Below are 18,757 nucleotides of genomic sequence, written 5' to 3'. Positions count from 1 at the left end.
AGAATTCAGCAGAAGGACGGAAAAAAACAAACCAGAACACGATACACTCACTGTTGCAGACAAGACTAGACCAGATTTCTGCATTCTTTCGGTATGATGCCCAACCCCCAGGCCAGGCCCATGAATCTGGGTGCTCCAAACGTGCGGAAGGACACGTCTCGGCCGGCGGGCACAACAAGGCGCTACCGACGAGACTCGCAGGTGAGCCACAGCTGGGCGACTAGCGCCAGCCAAGCACAAGGAGGGTCTAAATCTCCAGTCACTTCCTGCTTCTTTGAAACGAAGGCCCCACCCCCTTCCCCGCGGTCATCCTAGAGGCAAGCACGAGCTCTTTTAGCGAGTTCTTTTGGTCTACAACTACTTGTATGTTAATTAGTGCTCTGTGGAAAAGATGATTTCCTGGTCGTGGCAGCAACTGTCTGCAATCTCATCAGCTGTCAGCCTCCCCTGCTTCTGGTCTACCACGTCCCATTGTGTCCAGCCTCAGGGGATGCATCCCGGCTCAACCCAAACAATCCCGGCTCTCCTGTTCCCCTTGGTCGCAAGCCAGCGCTCCCAGCCTCCCCTATAATGACAAGTCTCGGGACCCATGACTGACCTATGAGACATAAGAAGTCTTCAGGGGATTGTCTGGGAAAGGCTCTCCTCTGCTGATAAAAAAAAAACAAAAAAAAAAGAAAGAAAGAAAAGCCGCTTGCAGGAAGAGCCCCTTTGTCAGCCTCTGTTTCTCAGCCTTGCCTCCCTATGTCTTTGAATGAAACCATGATGCTTGGATCTGCAGAAGCCATCTGCGACCATGAAGCTATCTGCATGGGGGCAAAAAGCCGACAGAGCACACTGCAGCTGAAGAATGGACAAGGGCTGGGCTACTTGTGACCACGGGGCCCAGACTGCCCCCGCATCGTCACATCTTTGCAGAGAGAAGTAACTATCTGGAGGATTTGAGTCACTGTTATTTGGGAACTGTTACATACAGCCAAAAGCTTTCCTACGTGATCCAACAGTGAATCTACCAGAGAGAAATGGAGATGGAGAGTTTCCCAAGCTCACCTGACTTCTTGTTTTGTGTGTGTGTGATGATTCACCAGTTTTATTGCTTAAACCCTTTCGTATGATGAGACTTTTACTTGCAGCTCAAAACATTAGTTGACAACAATAGGACAAAATAAAAGCAGGCCTAAAAATACTTCCTCTGTAGAGCAGAGTTTTTGCAAATATGGTCCTAAATGTTTTTGAAATTGAGATTATGTGGCACTTATGGATAACTTTATAGGTAAAAGTCCGGAGATATGATAAGCCACATGATGAACAAAGGTCCAGATTTGTTTTTGCCAAAATGAATCCAAAATTAATATATAATGGAGCAGAATACAAAAATCACATCCTTTAAAAATAAAGGAGAATTCTAAGACATTTTAGCTTGGGAGTAGAAGGAGGGGGTCTGCCCTTTGAGTAATGCATTCACTCGAACTGTTTATATTTCCACAATTGGTTCAAATTCAACAGACATTTATAAATGATCATTATGGGCCAGATCGCTGGGCTATGCACTAAGGATACAAAGGTCAACAAGACAGACATGAACACATAGTAACACAAATGTTATGGCAGAGAAAGTACAGGGTTTTATGGGACCATAAAGCAACAGAAATGAACCCACTACCGAGGACTGGATTAAGAACTCCCAGTGGGTGTGCCAATTCATCTAAGACCTCAAGAATAAAAAGGACTTTCGCTAGAAAAGGCTTGGGTGGACTGGGTCAGTGGCGAAGTGAGAGAATTCAGGCAAAGAATGATGTGTCGGGTCCTGGTGGCTAGAAAGGTGGTTCAGTGAGGCTAAGTACAAGGTAGGACCACGGAAGGGCCATTTGCAAGAGATGGCCTGAGTAAATGTGTCTTTTATTTATTTATTTAGATTTTTAAATTTATTTTTCGACAGAGACAGAGACAGTGAGAGAGGGAACATAACCAGGGGGAGTGGGAGAGGGAGAAGCAGAATTCCCGCTGAGCTGGGAGCCTGTCACCAGGCTCGATCCCTGGACCCTGGGATCGTGAACTGAGCCGAAGGCAAACGCTTAACGACTAAGCCACCCAGGCGCCCCTAAATGTGTCCTTTAAAAAGCGTATTTTTACATTCTGCTGTGTAATGTCAAGTGGATGGAGGGATGGTGGTATGACTCCAGTTAGGTGTCTCACAGGTAAATTCAAGGTGGCTCCACAAGCGCCCTGGCAATGTAAGAGGAGAGAAGCAATTTCAGGGGCTGCCTAAGAGACCCGTGATTGGCTGGACAGGGGAGCGCAACGAGTACACAGAGCCAAAGTAGTCTTTCGGGTTTATTGGGGAACAACCGGATGCATGGAGGTGGCTTTAACAAAGGAGGGGAGAGACACTGGAGAAGGAACAGGTCTGAAGGAGAAGATACAGATGAAGGTAACCTATGAGCCCTCCAAATAGAGGTGTTCAAGTCACATGACCAAGATGACATTCCAAAATTAGGAAGAACGGCATCAGTCAATGTTGATTAAAAAATGGTGTGTTCTACAACTGGCTTAAGACATTTTTCTTAAACACATTTATTCATTATGTGATCATAATCATACTTCAACAGTGGTGATGGGTTGGGGGAGGGTAGTGAGTTGAACTGTGTCCTCCAAAAGTCTGCGAAAGTCCTAACCCCTGGTACCTGTACATGTGACCTTATTTAGAAATATGGTCTTTGCAGATGTAATCAAGTTAGGGTGAGATCATCCTGGGGTAGAGTAGGCCCTAAATCCAGTAACTGGTGTCCTTATAAGGAGAGAGAGATTTCGAGACACACTGAGACACGGAGAGAAGAATGCCATATGAAGACAGGCAGAGATTGGAGTTATGCTCCTTGAAGCCAAGGAATTCCAGGGGCCACAAGGAGCTGGAAGGAGTGAGGCAGGATTCTCTCCAGAGACTTCAGAGGGAGCATGGCCCTGCGAATACTTTTATTCTGGACCACTGCCTCCAGAACTGGGGCACAATCCGTTCCTATTGTCTTGAGCCACCCAGTTTGTGAGACTTTGCTATAGCAGCTGAAAAAAACTAACAGAGGGGGAACTGCTTTTTGCTTCAGAAGAAATTGGGAGGGAAGACTTAAGCCAGATCGAAGGCACTAAAGGAGAATAGGCGGTTGACTACCTTACAAAATAAGGCTTTTGAGAGTCTGAACCTATTTAGGTCTTGAATTCAGTTTTCACCTTTCAGAACTGGACACAACAGTACTTGGTCCCTAAGGTTGGACATGGGGTATGGTCTGTGCACTGTAATGGATAATTATAAATAAGTTATTACTAGGCATAAATAAGTTACTATTCATTAATCTAGGAGTATAACGTGGCAGTCTGTTCCCCTCTTACAATATTACTGTTAGTGCTGTGTCAGGTCTGATACATTTGCACATCCCCCCTATTCTGAAGGCAGTACTCATTAACAGTCTGACATCACTGTTGTGCAGTGGTTCTCAAATGGGGGCAATCTGCTCCTCCCCAAGGGACATACAACAATGTCTGGAGACATTGTTGTTTGTCCCAACTGAGAAGGAGAGCCTACTGGCAAATAGCAGGTAGAGACCAGGGATGCTGCTAAAACACCCTACAAAGCACAGGGCAGCCCCCACAACAAAGAACTGTCAGGCCTCAAGAGTGCCAAGGCGAGGGGGGCCTGGGTGGCTCAGTCGTTAAGCGTCTGCCTTCGGCTCAGGTCATGATCCCGGGGTCCTGGGATCGAGCCCCGAGTCGGGCTCCCTGTTCTGCGGGAAGCCTGCTTCTCCCTCTGCCTCTTCCCCTCCCTCCCCCTCCCCTGGCACTTGCTCTCTCTCTCTCAAATAAATAAATAAAATCTTAAAAAAAAAAAAGAGTGCCAAGGAGAGAACTCTGCTCTAGAAGTACCCACCCAACCTGCTGTCAAAGCTTCAACTACGAAAGAATTCACTTTCTCATCCAGAAGAGTCCTTCAGAAATTTGATAGAAGAGACTATTAATGCAGCGACCCGAAACCAGCTCAGAGCTAATGGAGACTTGAAACTTCTTCTAATATTCTAAAAAAAGGGGGGAAATCCCTGTCCTAGGAGACAGCCCCACGGTCCCCACCAGCTCCATAAGCACTTGCACTAACAGACGCAGTGCAGATCCGAGGTGGCCACACACCCAGCCATCTGTGGAACGTGCTCAGCATAAACCAGCTGCCAGACTGGGTCGGAGGAGGAAGAGTAACTGCCCTCCCGAGCAGTCTCCCCCAGTAGCCAGGAGCCTCCCTGAAGCTGAAACCCACCGCAGACCCAGGAGCTAAGCCCCTTGGCTGAACCCTGGAATTACAATTAGGCAGTGGGTGGCTGGATCGGCCCTCCAGAGTTGGCACAGGTAATTATCCTTTATCTGCACCTCGCAGCCAAGCCTAAATTACTGCCTTCTTCAAAGCTGGTGTATCTCCTTCGCTGCTGCCTCTGGCATGCGAAGCATTCGCAGTTGCCTCCTTGAAGCTACAGTGTAAATACGGCTGCGCATACTATACATTTTTAACCGAGCCTGTTTATCCAGTCTCTGTGGTCTGCTTGTCACCCTCACCATGTATTCAGGTCATAAACGACTTGAGCCTTCAAGGCTATTCTCCTAGTCAAGAGCACCTTAGAAATACGATGAGCTCATTGGTAAGGGCAAAAAAAAAAAAAAATCCCAGTTTTGGTAAAGGCAAAGATAGGTACCCAGGTTGCCCTCTTCGTTGGAGATGTATATTTTCTTTTCTTTCATTTACTAATAATACAAGTTCAAACACAGCCTGAGCAAATAAAAGTGGGAGAGCTAGGAAAGTAACACACATATAATGACAAAATCTGCTGTGGAGGGCAAAGTACACGGCTAAATAGAATAGCATATACCTTAATTCTCAAGTTGAAAAAGTCTGTAGTTACTGGGTAGTTCTATGCAAGTTCAAGGATAAAAGTTGTACTATACTGGTTTAAATACCCTTAATGTTTTCATGAACTCACTGAAGACATCCTAATCAAAGCTAGATTTATATTTAAAATTGGCTTCATCCTGTCAACATGTATTTTATCACGAAAATGAAAAGTTTAGTTACAGCCTTTGGTCCATTGAGACAGAACAAATATTTCAACAGCTGGAAGATGTTAAAAGTCCAGAGTAATGGCATTTGAAGAGTCATATATAATTACTTTCTCCTGAAACAAAACATCTCAAAGAAAGCCAAAGAAACATACTATCTCATAGGAAACCAAATAAATATAAAAATACAAAATTATAATCCCTCTCCAATTTTTATTTATCAAATTTACTTAGCTATTGGAACTACTGAAACTGTCTCAGGTAAGAGAAATAATTTCTTCTTGAAGTTATGACAACACTATTTTCCTAAGTATGAAAAACAGTAATCAGCATCTTTATGTATTTATCACAGTCGTATTATGGCTTTTCAGGGTAGACCATACATAATTTTCATTTCAGCTGGACAGCCAAGCAGCTGAAATAATTCATAATACAGTCTGATTAAAAGGAGCAAAAAGAAAAGTTCATACTCTGTTTCAATTTAGCTTGAACTGTCAAGCTAAAATGTCAGCAACTCAGAAGTAGAATTTAAACTATCTCATGATAAATTTGTACATTTATCTTATACATTCATGAAGTCCTGTTACCTTGATTCTCTTCACCTTGTCTATCTAAACTGTACCCCATGAACTACCCTTACACCTATTTTATGCCAGCAATTCAGCCCACCATCATTGCCTTCCTATGTGGAAAAAAAACCAGATTTATGTTGTTTCTCTAAGTTCATATTCTAGAAAAGACTTGGAATATTTATGAAGGGCCAGTAAAAAAAATACTCTGCAATCCTACAAGCCACTGAGTACACTTGATGAAGAATGTTCCCTAAGGAAAGACAGAGCTGGGGCGCCTGGGTGGCTCAGATGGTTAAGGGTCTGCCTTCGGCTCAGGTCATGATCTTGGGGTCCTGGGATCGAGCCCTGCATCGGGCTCCCTGCTCGGCGGGGGGCCTGCTTCCCCCTCTCCCTCTGCCTGCCGATCCCCCCTCCTGTGCTCTCTCTCTCTGTCTCAAATGAATAAATAAAATCTTTAAAAAAAAAAGAAAGAGCTGAGGGGAGCGTGTGTGTGGGCGCGCTCATGCGTGCACGCACGTCTGTGTATGAAACACTCTGCCAGATGATTGACTTTATCCCCTTCAGAAGGAAGTACTGGTATACCGCTCTCATTCTGCAGTCACAGGGAGACTTTCAAGACCAGCAACCATTAAGAGCAGTGGGTTTTAAATTAAGTTACAAACACTCGAGTTGCATCCCAGCTTGTTCTCAACTGGAGCAACTTTTATCTGTTTTATACAAAAATTCTATGGCAGAAGTGTGAAAAATGCTGATGGGGAATAATACGAGCGCTACCTCCCCAGGGACGTCATGAGAATCCAATGATATACATGTGTAAAATGCTCAGAAGGGTGGCTTGTGCACTTTTAAGCTCGACAGAGGTTGGCTGGAATGATTTGAGTCTCAACTGGCTATGTAATTTAAAGAAAGTGAAACATGGATGCTACTATGATTCCACATGTGGAAACTACACATCTAACATCACAAGCTTTTAGAGGATAATCAACCGTAAAAGACATCTGAATTACAGAGCTTTAAAACTGGATGTACAACCAGCATATCACAAAATGGCTTACCTCTTCTTCTTGGTGATAATGAGCACGTCGTTAAAGAGAAAGAAGTAGACCTGCTGTTTAGATGTCCTTCTTGAGAAAAGCACGGTGTCTTCCACATAGGCTGTCAACTCACCTCTTTTTACCAACCACCGGGAAGAGGAGACTAGAGGAAAAGGCTATCGAAGGAGAAAAACTCAGTGTACGAAGCCAAATGAAAGTCCTCTTAAGAGTATTGAAGGGAAAATTAAAACTCACATCTAAACGAACAACACATGTCATGGTATACATCATTATTTTATAAGTATATAACAGTGAAATATAGAGTACATTCTCCAAGAGAAAATGAAAAAAGAACAATTATTTTCCAATATAATAAACTATTAACTTGCCTATATGACAACGAAAACTCAGTGAGAAAATATTATCGGGTCAGCCCAAAATTATTATCCTTCTGTAACTCTCAAAAGATGGACAGGGAGTCACTTAAAAAAGAAAAGCCTCAAAAGGAAATCTATCGGTATCAACGGCTGCTATTTTAAATATCACAAGATAGAACCCGATAACTGTAGTTAACAAGAAACAGAAAAGTCTGCATCCACTTTATCAACTAAAAAGATTTTATTCAACAGGAAAAACTCCCCACAAACCATGTTTTGTCTACTGATTATTTACTTAGCCATATTCTGGAGAACACCTGTTCTTAAGTTTGAAGCAGATTTTCCTCATGGAAATTCATCCCTGAAAGCATCAGGCCACTTTCTGGCTGTGCAAACAACGCTCTTTCAAAATAATCCATCTTAACCTCATAGAAAAGGCTGTATCCAAGGAATTACATAGCGTTTTTTCTTTATTCAGTGCCCAGTTTCCAACTGAAAAACTCTCAAAACCACAGAATAATCCTTATCCTTAGGAGTTCTTTTTTTTTTTAAGTTATCAGAAATGCTATTGCCAAAAATCTGATTTTAAAAACTGTATCCACAGAAAAAGCAAAAGGTCTTGGGCACACAAAAAATAGCTGTAATAGTACCAAAGGCCATCCTTTTCAGGGAACAGTGATTTAAAAATAGCTAGAGGAAACTGAGAATACTAGAGAGGAAATAAGAAAGCTAAGAAAGGATTTCACACACATATATATTTTTTTTTTAATTTTATAAAGTGACTTTTATTAGGAGGTTGCTCATCAGTTATAGACTATTTTCCTGAAGGTTTAAAAAGGAAGATGAAAGATTACGGCTGACCTCAAACTTTCAAAGCTGGCTATTAAGGGAGTTCATGGAGTTTCCAGCCCCCAAATCTCAAATCAAACGATTGTCCAACTGGGATGGCTGAGACTTAAAAGGCAGATGACAGAGAGAGAGATGCTGAGATAAGTCGGGAGGGCCCTACCATCCCACCCCGGAGGTCACCACAAGGGATTATGTGTCCGGTTTGGTTCTGTGGAAGGGCGACAATTAGAGAACACAGTGCTATCTTGCTAGTGCTTGTCAGCCTAGGATAAACCAAGGGCAGTCTTGTGGCTAAGGTCCAGTAGACATGCCTACAACTGTTCTTGGTTTAGGAGATGGGGGGAAGAAGTCTTTTAAGCTTTTTTTTTTTTTTAACTAGATCAATTTTTATGGATTCCTCATATTCCACAAGGCAAAAATAGATTTCTAATAGAAGATCTAAAATCGACAGCAGTTTTCAAGATGTCAATGCTTTTTTGGAAAGCAAAAATCTGGTATTCTAAATGTTTGTTGTTTCCAAATTTAGTATTAGGTGATTAAACTCATTTCAATAGTGTTTGTTTGTTTGTTTTTTAAGAAGAAACTATTAAAATGACCAAAGAAAAGAATCCAAACAATCCACGGTGGAATAAATGAACTCCCCTAGTTATGAAACTCTGAATAGAACCAACACTAGAAAAGAAATACATAAATAAAAATATATCCTTAAAAGTCCTGAAATAAGTCCTATGGAGAAAAGACTTTTCGTTCTTTTTTGTGTTAAGTAGCATCCTAGAAAACTAGTTGCAGCATAAAACTTAACTAATATTATAGGCCAGTGAGACAAAGAAGAGCTGCTGGAGAATAATTTTTTTAGTCAAGATAAAATTAATCATTTAACCATTTTAAAGTGTACATGTAATTTGGTAACTTTTAGTACATTCACAGTGCAGTGCAATGATCATCTCCACCTAACTCCAGGACATTTTCATTACCTGAACAGGAAGTCATCAGAGAGGGAAACAAACCAAGAGAGACTGTTAACTCTAGGAAACAAAGTGAGAGTTGCTGGAGGGGAGGTGGGTGGGGGGAGGGGGTAACTGAGTGATAGGCATTAAGGAGGGCATGTGATGTGATGAGCACTGGGTGTTATAGGCAACTGATGAATTACTGAACTCTACATCTGAAACTAATGATGTACTATATGTTGGCTAATTGAATTTAAATAAATAAATAAATAAATAAATGAATAAATAAATAAATAAATAAAAGAAACCCCATAAGCAGTAAGCAGTCACTCTCCATTCTGCCCTCCCCTCCCCCACCCAGGCCCTGGCAGCCAGTAATCTACCTTCTAACCCCATTAATCTGCCTATTCTGGACATTTCATATCAACAGAATTATATAATACAGGCCCCTCAAATGGTGGCATGTATCAGAACTTCAATCCTTTTTTATGGCTAAACACTACTTTACTGTATGAATGTAGCACGTTTTATTTATCAATTCACCTATTTTCTTGATGAACATTGGGGTCGTTTCCACTTTTTTGGCAATTATGAATAATGCTGCCATGAACACTCACATACAACTTTTATTTGAATGACCATCTTCAATTCTCTTGAGTATATACCTAGAAGTGGAGTTGCTGGGTCATATGGTAATCCTATTAATTTTCTGAGAAGCCATTAAATTGTGTTCTACAATGCACAGACTTTTTAATACCTCAGAGTTCTGCATTTTGTCTGCTATATCTTAGACTTCTACTTATTAGCAAGGTCCCCAAATAATGACCAGGAAACCCATCCACCCACCAATACACCACCCCACTCCATTACACTTAATTTATGGCTCATGGTATAGCCCGGCAATCCTCAATTTCCCCATGTGCTTATTCATAAGGCCAAACTTTCCATTATAAGACAAAAAAAAAATAATCCTCCCCAACTCTGTGCAGGCAACTTTTAGAGAAAGCTGGGGTCTAGTGGAAAAAACACTTGGATTTGAGGCACAAACTGGTGTCTGATCTTAGTTTGGTGACCAACTTTTTCTCCACAGCCCTCACTTCCTTCTTCCTGCCAAGGTTCTTGGATGAAAAGTCTAATCTGTTTAAACAGTTTCACATCCTATTAGCTCTTCATCCCTCTGCAACATGCCTAGCAGGCCTATGAAACTATTCTGACAAAGAATCTGAAAGATATTTACTACTTGCTTACTATCAATCAGATCTGTTCCAAGTCCCTTAGGTCTAGTAATTAATTTAATCCTCACAATAACTCCCTGAGGGAAAGTACTATTATCAGTCCCATTTTAAGATTCAGAAAACTAAGACATAAAGTAATGGCCAAGCTCATACAGCTAGTAGATGGTGGAGTTGATTTCTAATTTGCAATTTGGTAATGTTTTTTTTTCCTTAACTTTTTCTTATCTCTTTGAGCTTACACATTGAAGATATTAACCTCTTGTCTATATGTGAGGTGCAAATACTTTCCCAGTTTGCTATTTCTCTTTTTACTTTTTTATGTCTTATTTTTCCCTTCTATAGAGAAATTTTTAAAATTTTTCATATAAATGAACTTACACTATTTTTTTAATGACTTCTGGATTTGGAATAAGTTCAAAAGGCCTTTCCCATTGCTAAAGTGTTGCTTCCCTGCTTAGAACTTTTCAGTGGCTCCCAATTGACCTTGCTCAGCGGCTCCTCTAGGACACCAGGCCCCCCACGTGAGCTGTTGTTTACTGCTTGGCTCTGCCTTGCTCCCCCTGCACCTCATGCCCGTCCACACTGGATACATACAGTTGCTGGGCTACAGCAGCTGAAGCCATGCCCTGTGCATTTGTTCCTACCTTTTACTTCTAGAAGACCCTTCCTAACTCACCTTTCAAGATTCAACTCAAACATACCTCTGGTATGAAGCCTTACCTGACTGCTACGAGCTCCCCACCCCTGTATGCCTCACAGGTAGGGCTGACCACCCCTTCCCATGGAGAATGTTCTCAAAAAAAAAAAAAAAGAGGAGGGTAGGAGGCAAACCATAAAATGGACTCTTAACTATAGAGAACAAACTGAGGGTTCCTGGAGCGGATGTGGGTAGGGGATGGGGTAAATGGGGGACGGGCATTAAGGAGGGCACGTGTCGTGATGAGCACTGGGTGTTGTATATAAGTGATGATGAATCACTAAATTCTAAAAAAAAAATTGAAAAAAAAGGAGAGAGTGTTCTCAATTGTCTTCCATCTACAGCGACAGCTGCAGAGGCTGCCAACTCCTCTGTACTTCCCTGGTCTCCTATTAGACTGTAAGTTCCCTGAGGGCAGGGATTAGGTTTTGGTTTTCTGGCTGCCTTCCACAGAGAAAGTGCTCACAAAATTAGTTGACACAACACATGTGCTAGGACAAAACATTTGACTTCTTCGGACATCTATCTTCTGGTCTTTAAAATGAACTGCATAAAAATGTCTACTGTTGTCCATAAAGTGTTATGGAAATGAGATCCTCAGATTTTATTAGTATTCCTAAGTAGTCTGAATTAAGTGCCTCATTGTAAATCTAAACATAAAATATCTTCCTTTAGGCTTGCAAATATTTTAATCATTGAACCAAAAGAAAACAAAGAACCCGAAATTCATGAACCCAATTGATGTTAATCGTTTCTTTTTAAGGACCCTTGGGGTAAGCATTTTTCAATTACAAATTAATTTGGGGTTCTAGAGAAATAGAGCTTAAAGATAGCTTAAGCCAACTGATTTTCAGTGAAGAAAAAAAAAAGAAAAATGGTTAGGGAAGGGATTTATCATCTTTAAAAATCAAAGTGGTTAGGAATTTATAATCTTTAAAAAGGAGGAGATAAAAAACTTTTGATGTCTAGATATATTTTCTAAAATACTTAGAATCAAATTACAGACAAGGACAAGTTTCTTTTTGAGGGATGGAGGAAAGATGGGTTTGGAAATTGCAATAAATTTCTGTAGAAAGCCGTTATAACAAAGTGCATGTGTGTTTTTCACAAGTACACATCATCTTCTGTTCTAAGAATTATCTGTCACATTCCTGCATCTAAACTGTTGTAGTCAGGATGTTCTGGTGAAAGAGCTGACGCTGATCTGCAAGTCAGGACATACGGGCCCTCGGCTTGATTCTACCACCACTAGCCCAGTGACCCCGTTAACAATTAAGTATTCTCTGGGCTTTATTTTCCTCATTTATAAAATAAAAGCACACAGCTATACTATACCAGTGGTCTTCCAACTGCAACGGCAAGGCAGAGAATCTCCTCTCTGCATAAGACCATGAAATGCTGATCCACCACCGCACTGCATATCCACCACACAATTTAGGAGCACTTTTACTATGAAAAAAATACAACTAGTCCTTTAAGTTGCTTAATTAAATTTACAAGTTACAAAATAAAATACAAGCACAATCGTGAGCGCTCACTTCCATTAAGAACTCAGTTGTGAGCCAACGAAAGACTATGACCTAGATTTGCCATTCAGGGTCATTTTCTTCTTTATACATCCCGTCATCCACTCCTAAGCAGTATCATACAAGCAGTAAGAGGGAGCACATATCCAAAAGAGAATTATGGAAGAAAAACAAATTTGAAAAGAAAACTCCACTAACAATCTTTTTTTTTGCAAACTGGAAGAGGATTGTCTTTACCTAATTTAGGAGAACATGTGCTACAATTCATGGGATTTTGTTTCTGTTTTGCAGGACAATCTGAGAATAGTAAAGAAATCACCTTTCCATTCTAAAAGTTCTTTTTTTTTTTTTATCCTTTTCTCTAAATTTGGGGGTGGGGTGGGGGAATGTGCTAGTTACATAAATCTAACCTTGTGGCCTGGAGAAAGGCAACTTTATCTGGTGACCATAAGCAAGAGCAGAGCTGCCTGGAACTTCTGCGACTGCCTCAGCAAGTCCAGTCCCCCTCCAATCAATTTATGGCCCTTCTCTGAAAAGCAAATTCCTATCTTCTTTGTTGCCCTCAACTATCTCTCTCTATTTACATAAGATTTAAGCACGAGCGGTAATAAATCTGTTCATGAAGAAATAAGAGAATACCTTAATTTTAAATTCCAACTGGGAATTAATGGTGTACATCATTTCAGTCCTTTCCATCTTCCGAGCTCCTTCATTGCATAGTCGAACCAGCTGAGAACACAGAATAATAAGGAGGGTTAAGAGGTCAAGGAGAGAAACCTCAATTTCAAATGCAGATCTCTCGCAGGAAATAATCTGCACTTGGGAAGCTCCAGAGACTCATTTCTGACAGCTAAAGAACTCACAGTTTTACACAGTTAAGACATTGTACCCAGCTGAAGATGGTGTCATTAAGATGTAAAGACAGAGGGGAAAAAAAGTCCTGAAAAGCCTCCGGGACACATGTCCTCTGAGGGCTCTCCCACAGTCTGGCCTCAGGCCTTTGGTTCTGTCCTCTGCCCCTCCTCCTCTGCTTCACCAGGGAAACCTCAGCCAGCCTCAGGGCAAGCTGCTCCTCTCTCCCCACCTCCAAATCCCCGTGGCTGGGGCCGACTACCAACTGCAAAGGCAAATTTTAAACCCTGTGCTACCTGTAGGCATATGACCAAAACACAGGATGCCAAAAGGGGGAAGCCTTTGGGTGGAACCTAATGGTCAATGATTTTTCAAGGATGGCCAAACTAAGGGAAACTCAGTTTAACTAGAACTACTGAATTATCTACGAACTGAATGGATTCAAAGTCCTTTGATGAGGGCCTGTGATTTATAATAAAAAAAGATCTATTTGGTCTTGGTCCATAGTTCCCAGCACATAGTCCCTTCAGCCCTTGTAATTTCCTATATAAGAGCCATGGGGGCATCTTTAGTTATAATATTTAGTTTTGTTCCCAGTTCCTAGAAGCTCCAGAGTGTTAACGCCGAAATGGGTGTCTTCTTATTCCTAACAAGCCCCTTTCAATCACATCTGAGTTTATGTTAGTGAGGTAGCTTTTAGAAAGTGCCTAAGGATAGGGCTGGTTGCCAGGGGAGCCAATCAAGTGATTAGAGAGAGGGTTGTAACTTTCAGCCCCATTAGACCCTCCCCCACCAGACTTTTGGGGAGAGGAGAGGGCTGGCGACTGACTTGACCACTTACGGCCAATCTCACCATGCCAATCAATATTGCCTACGGAATGAAGCCTCCGTAAAAATCCCCAGACTATGAAGTTCCGAGAGCTTCCAGGTTGGTGAACAAGAACACACCTATGTGCTGGGAGGGTGGTGAACCCCACACTCCATGCAGACAGAAGCTCCTGTGCTCGAGACCCTTTCAGACCACGTCTGGGCAGAGTGAACACCATGAGCAAAGGGCCTATGATAGCAAAGCGGCTGCAGTGCCTGAGAAAGCAAAAGATCCCGATACAAGGAAGATGGCACAAGATGAAGTGACAGAGGCCAGGGTCAAAGCACACAAGTTCTTAAAGCATATGAATTGTATTCCAAGTGCAAAGAGAAAGCCTTACTAGCAGGCTTTCAGGAGGGGAATGATAGGATGCAATTTATGCTATGATCAGATGCTTTCCCCAACGTATTTATTCAATCCCCTATTGATGGACGCTTAAATGATTTCTGACTGCTTAATAGATTTCTAGATTTGGAGGGTACCCCCATCTTCAGTTACAGCTTATCTTTCAGTCTGAACCTAAAGAGTTCACCGATGCAGGGACTGATGACTATACTTGATCACAACGAGGGGCAGAAAACACCCCGGCTAGGGTTAGGGGCAATCTGAAACTGCAATATCCTGAAAGGATTAAGACATCTCAGAGTGAAATCTAAGGAGGCAGCCATTGCTCCAGACATTTTTACAAAGTCTCTTGAGGAGTATATTCACAGCTCCCAAATCTATGTTCCCGGATGTGGTCTGTCCCGGACGTAGTCATCCCAGACCTGGGTCTACCTCCAACTACCTATATCGCCCACAGGCAGCTCAAACTCTAAAATGAGAATGACCAAACCTGAGCATCATCTTCATGACCCACTCCCTGCGGCTCCATGTCCTCTGCATCATCAGTGACTAGTTCCAGCATCATCCACCTTCTCAATCTGAAAACCTTGGCCCTCACTGCTCTCAGACGCCTCCCTCTCCTTTGTCCTCCATATCCAAGCAGTCATAACATTTCCTTAATGTTGCCAGTCCACGTCCCTCCCTTTGCCTTGTGCCCGGAACTCAGGCTCAAACCCCCTCTCTCCCCTGGACTGACCAACCAATTCTCTGCCATCCACTGCTTCTATCCTACCCTTACACATCCTGGAGATAATGCTGTCAATCTTTGTAAGTTCAAACCTGATCATGAAACGCCTCGGCATAAAATCCTTAGAAGGCTCCCCTGAGCTTTCAGAATTAGGTCTTGGCAAGACCATGATCTGGCAACTGCTCTTATCCTGGGCCTCAGTCCTACAAAATTTCTGGCCAAAGCACCATGTTCCATCTTGCCTTTGCCCTTCTGCATGTGTGTTTCCCTCTGCCCGAACACCCTTCAGCCCACTCTGACTTCTTCAGATCATCTTCTTCTTCTAGATTTATAACCCCTTACCTGTCTTTCAGGACTTATCTGGGGCATTTCCTCTCTAAAGAGAATGGAAAGCAGAGATTGTGAAATTTTCATATTTGTCAGCCCAAATGCCCACAGCCCAGCACGTAAAAACACAAGAACACTCAGCGAATGTTTGTGTGTAAACTGCCTTCAGAGACTTTATAAGTCACTTAAAAAGAAAAGGCGGGGGGAGTGGGGGGGGGCAGTTCCTTTATAGTTACCCTGTTTTAAAATAAGAGGGGAAAATGGCATTATTAAGTCTGGGTTATCATCTTCTTTCCTAAACTTCCAAATATTGACTCAATCAGCAAAAGTCCGCAGAGTCAGCCACCACATCAGAAGACAATGTTTCAGAGAGCACATTAAAAACAAAAAAGTTCTCCAGATGTCTTAAGCAATGGTCTCATCAGTGGAGCCCATTTTAAAGACTATTTCAAAGGGACAAGCACTAATTAGCATATGTGTGCTCTGGTGTTTTTATTAAAATCAGGCTCAGTATATTAAAATAATGCCTTCCTTCAGCAGGTGTCAAAGCTTTATTAAATTCAACTCGCTAACTTTTTCTAGGCCAAATTTATTAAAAAAAAAAAGCTCAAACCCTCTAACAAAGAAATATAAATTAAAAATAAAATATTTCTGGGGCACCTGGGTGGCTCAGTCATTAAGCGTCTGCCTTCGGCTCAGGTCGTGATGCCAGGGTCCTGGGATCGAGCCCCACATCGGGCTCCCTGCTCAGCGGGAAGCCTGCTTCTCCTTCTCCTTCTGCCCCTCCCCCCCACCCGCACTCTTGCTCTCTCACACTTTCTCTCTCTCAAATAAATAAGTAAAATCTTTAAAAAATAAAAAAATAAAATAAAATATTTTCAGTGTACCAAATTCACAAAGGTTAAAAGAATATTTGAAGCTGGGAAGTGTGCAGTAAGACAGACATTTACATTTCTTCTGGTGGCCAAGGACTTGGGAACAACCTTTTTTGAAGGCACTTGGGCCTTTAAAAAATACCTACATTTTTGTTCCAATAAACCCACTTCTGGAAATTTATCTTTAGAAATAATCAGATGAGCACAATCATTTATGCAAGACAATGTTCCAGGCAGTACTAGTGGAATAGTAAGTGCAATGGGTACCATACGAATCCATTTTTCAGTGTATCTTTATACCATACATTGGTATTGGATTAGACATCCCACTGGAAGGATATGTAGTAGAATGACAACAGTCATTACTTTTTTCTTTAAAGATTTTACTTACTTGAGAAAGAAAGAGAGAGAGAGCACAAGCAGGGGGAGCTGCAGATAGAGGGAGAAGCAGGCTCCCCGCAGAGCAAGGAGCTGGATGTGGGGCTCCATCCCAGGACCCTGGGATCATGACCCGAGCCAAAGGCAGACGCTTAACTGACTGAGACACCTAGGTGCCCCAACAGTCATTACTTTTGATAAAATTACTGATACATTTTATTTTCTGTCTCTTACCTAAATTTTCCAAATTTTCTATAATGTACACTTATTAGTTTATTTTCAGAATATACCTTTGTAAACCTTAAATGCGTTCTTACAAAGCAGTACTTAGAGTGAAAACAGAAACCTTGTAAATCCTTCCCTTCCACACAGTTCCAAGTTTGATGTGCATGATTCTGGGACTATTTCTCTATACCGATAACATACATATGAGCATCAACACACTTTATTAGCTAGATGTCATTACACCATTTGTATTGCTCTGCAACTTAATGTTCCTCATGTAACAATATAGCTTAGGGGTCTTTCCAAGGTAATAGATATGTATGTCTACCTTTCTGCAAATGGCAGGAGCAATAAGTTATAGAAGAAGATTAAAGAGACTTGGCTATTTCGCTACCGGGAGAAAGACTTGTAACTTAACAGTATCTCCAAATAGGAGTAGCATTGTTATGAGGTGCGAGTGAAAGCAGTTACTCTCCTCAGGAGAGTAAATGCAAGAGAAGGGCAGGAAAGACTTCACTGGCATAAGAAACCACCTTCTGACCTCCACTCCTTGAACCCCAGACATCACTCTGCACCAGCTGAACTTTAAATTCCCTGGAAATTGCCCTCCCTGAAGCTCTAACCCACCATGCAAACAGAAAATCAGGAAGTAAACACATTTTTGTTTAAGAGAAGCATCTTTCTTGTTTTTGAGTTGTTCGATGAGGTCGATAAGTCTTTCCAAGGCCCCAAATTCAGTAAGCACTTACACTCATTTCAGCAACATGTATGAGGAATTTCAGTGACATATTATTCATACTATGCAAATAAATTTCATTAGCATTTTAATTACCAGAAAAGATATTACTCATTTTGTCCAAGAATGAATAACTATCTAGAGACACTTGCCCAAGGGCCTTAGGTAGAGTCTGCTTCTAAAAACTTGGACCATGATATACCAAGTTTCACTCTCTAGAATAAATATTGGAAACTCTACTTTCTTTTCTTTTCAGATAAAGCAAACAAGTGAAATTCTGCTTTTAATTTCGAACAATAAATGCTCTATTTACACACTGTTTTTGTTGAAAATACTGATACTGTCTCCCAGAATCTGTAAACCCCAACAGCAACCTTGACAAATGAAAAAGAAGTTAATTCCTGAGCTGGCTGTATTTAGTGGCCTTAGTTACCATATTACCACTAGGAGACTCGGGAAATAATTCTGACATTCATAACCTGTGCTCAAGGGAGAGAAGGAAATGCAGAGAAAACAAGTCACTAGAATGGCATTTCTTCACAGAGAGCCTTTTATATGCTTATAGTATCAGATTAAGGCAATTCACTGATCCATTACATTTTTGCCTGTCTTTCCTACAAGTACCAGTGTCAAATCCAGTGAACAAGAGATGTCTGAAGGAATGTAGTGGTTTACTGCAACTGGGGTGTGATTCTTGAAAAACACTAAATATCATTCCTAGCTCAATTCATCAATAACTACAGCCTTCCTCTTTCCTCTTCTGTGTGAATTCTTCTTCAACTTCTCAGTAACAACCAAATAAAATTTGACAAAATTTCTTGCAAGTCCAATGCTAGACCTTCATTAGTAGCTTCTCCTAAAGGCCCTCCCCACCACTGTCTCCAGGAAGACAGCACAGGATGCGGGGTCCTGGAGGAGAGACCCACTGCTGGTGGGACCTTTGGTAACCTCACATTTCTCAGTCTGTTTCTTCACTTAGTGTTCCCCAAAGTGGGATGTGCAGACCACTGATGGGTCAAGTTGTGAATTTAAGTGGTTGACAGATTACTATGGTTTAATTTTTGTATCCTTCCAAATTCATATGATGAAATCCTAAACC

General features: G+C 41.6%; 1 protein-coding gene across 2 annotated transcripts in view; it reads right to left on the bottom strand.

The window, feature by feature from the left end:
- ARHGEF26 (Rho guanine nucleotide exchange factor 26) overlaps window positions 1–18,757 on the bottom strand; it is a 128,716-nt gene that overhangs the window by 33,047 nt on the left and 76,912 nt on the right. For both annotated transcript variants that reach the window (XM_034997414.1, XM_034997410.1), the window contains exons 9-10: window positions 12,965–13,054; window positions 6,716–6,870 (exon numbers count right to left, since the gene is read on the bottom strand). In XM_034997414.1, coding sequence (XP_034853305.1) covers window positions 6,716–6,870; window positions 12,965–13,054 — 245 coding nt within the window. The remainder of the gene's footprint in view (window positions 1–6,715; window positions 6,871–12,964; window positions 13,055–18,757) is intronic.

The sequence above is a fragment of the Mirounga leonina genome, unplaced genomic scaffold (genome assembly GCF_011800145.1).
Source record: "Mirounga leonina isolate KUSES-001 unplaced genomic scaffold, KU_Mleo_1.0 Mir_115, whole genome shotgun sequence".
Lineage (NCBI taxonomy): Eukaryota > Metazoa > Chordata > Mammalia > Carnivora > Phocidae > Mirounga > Mirounga leonina.
This window is presented reverse-complemented; position numbering and strand designations above follow the sequence as displayed.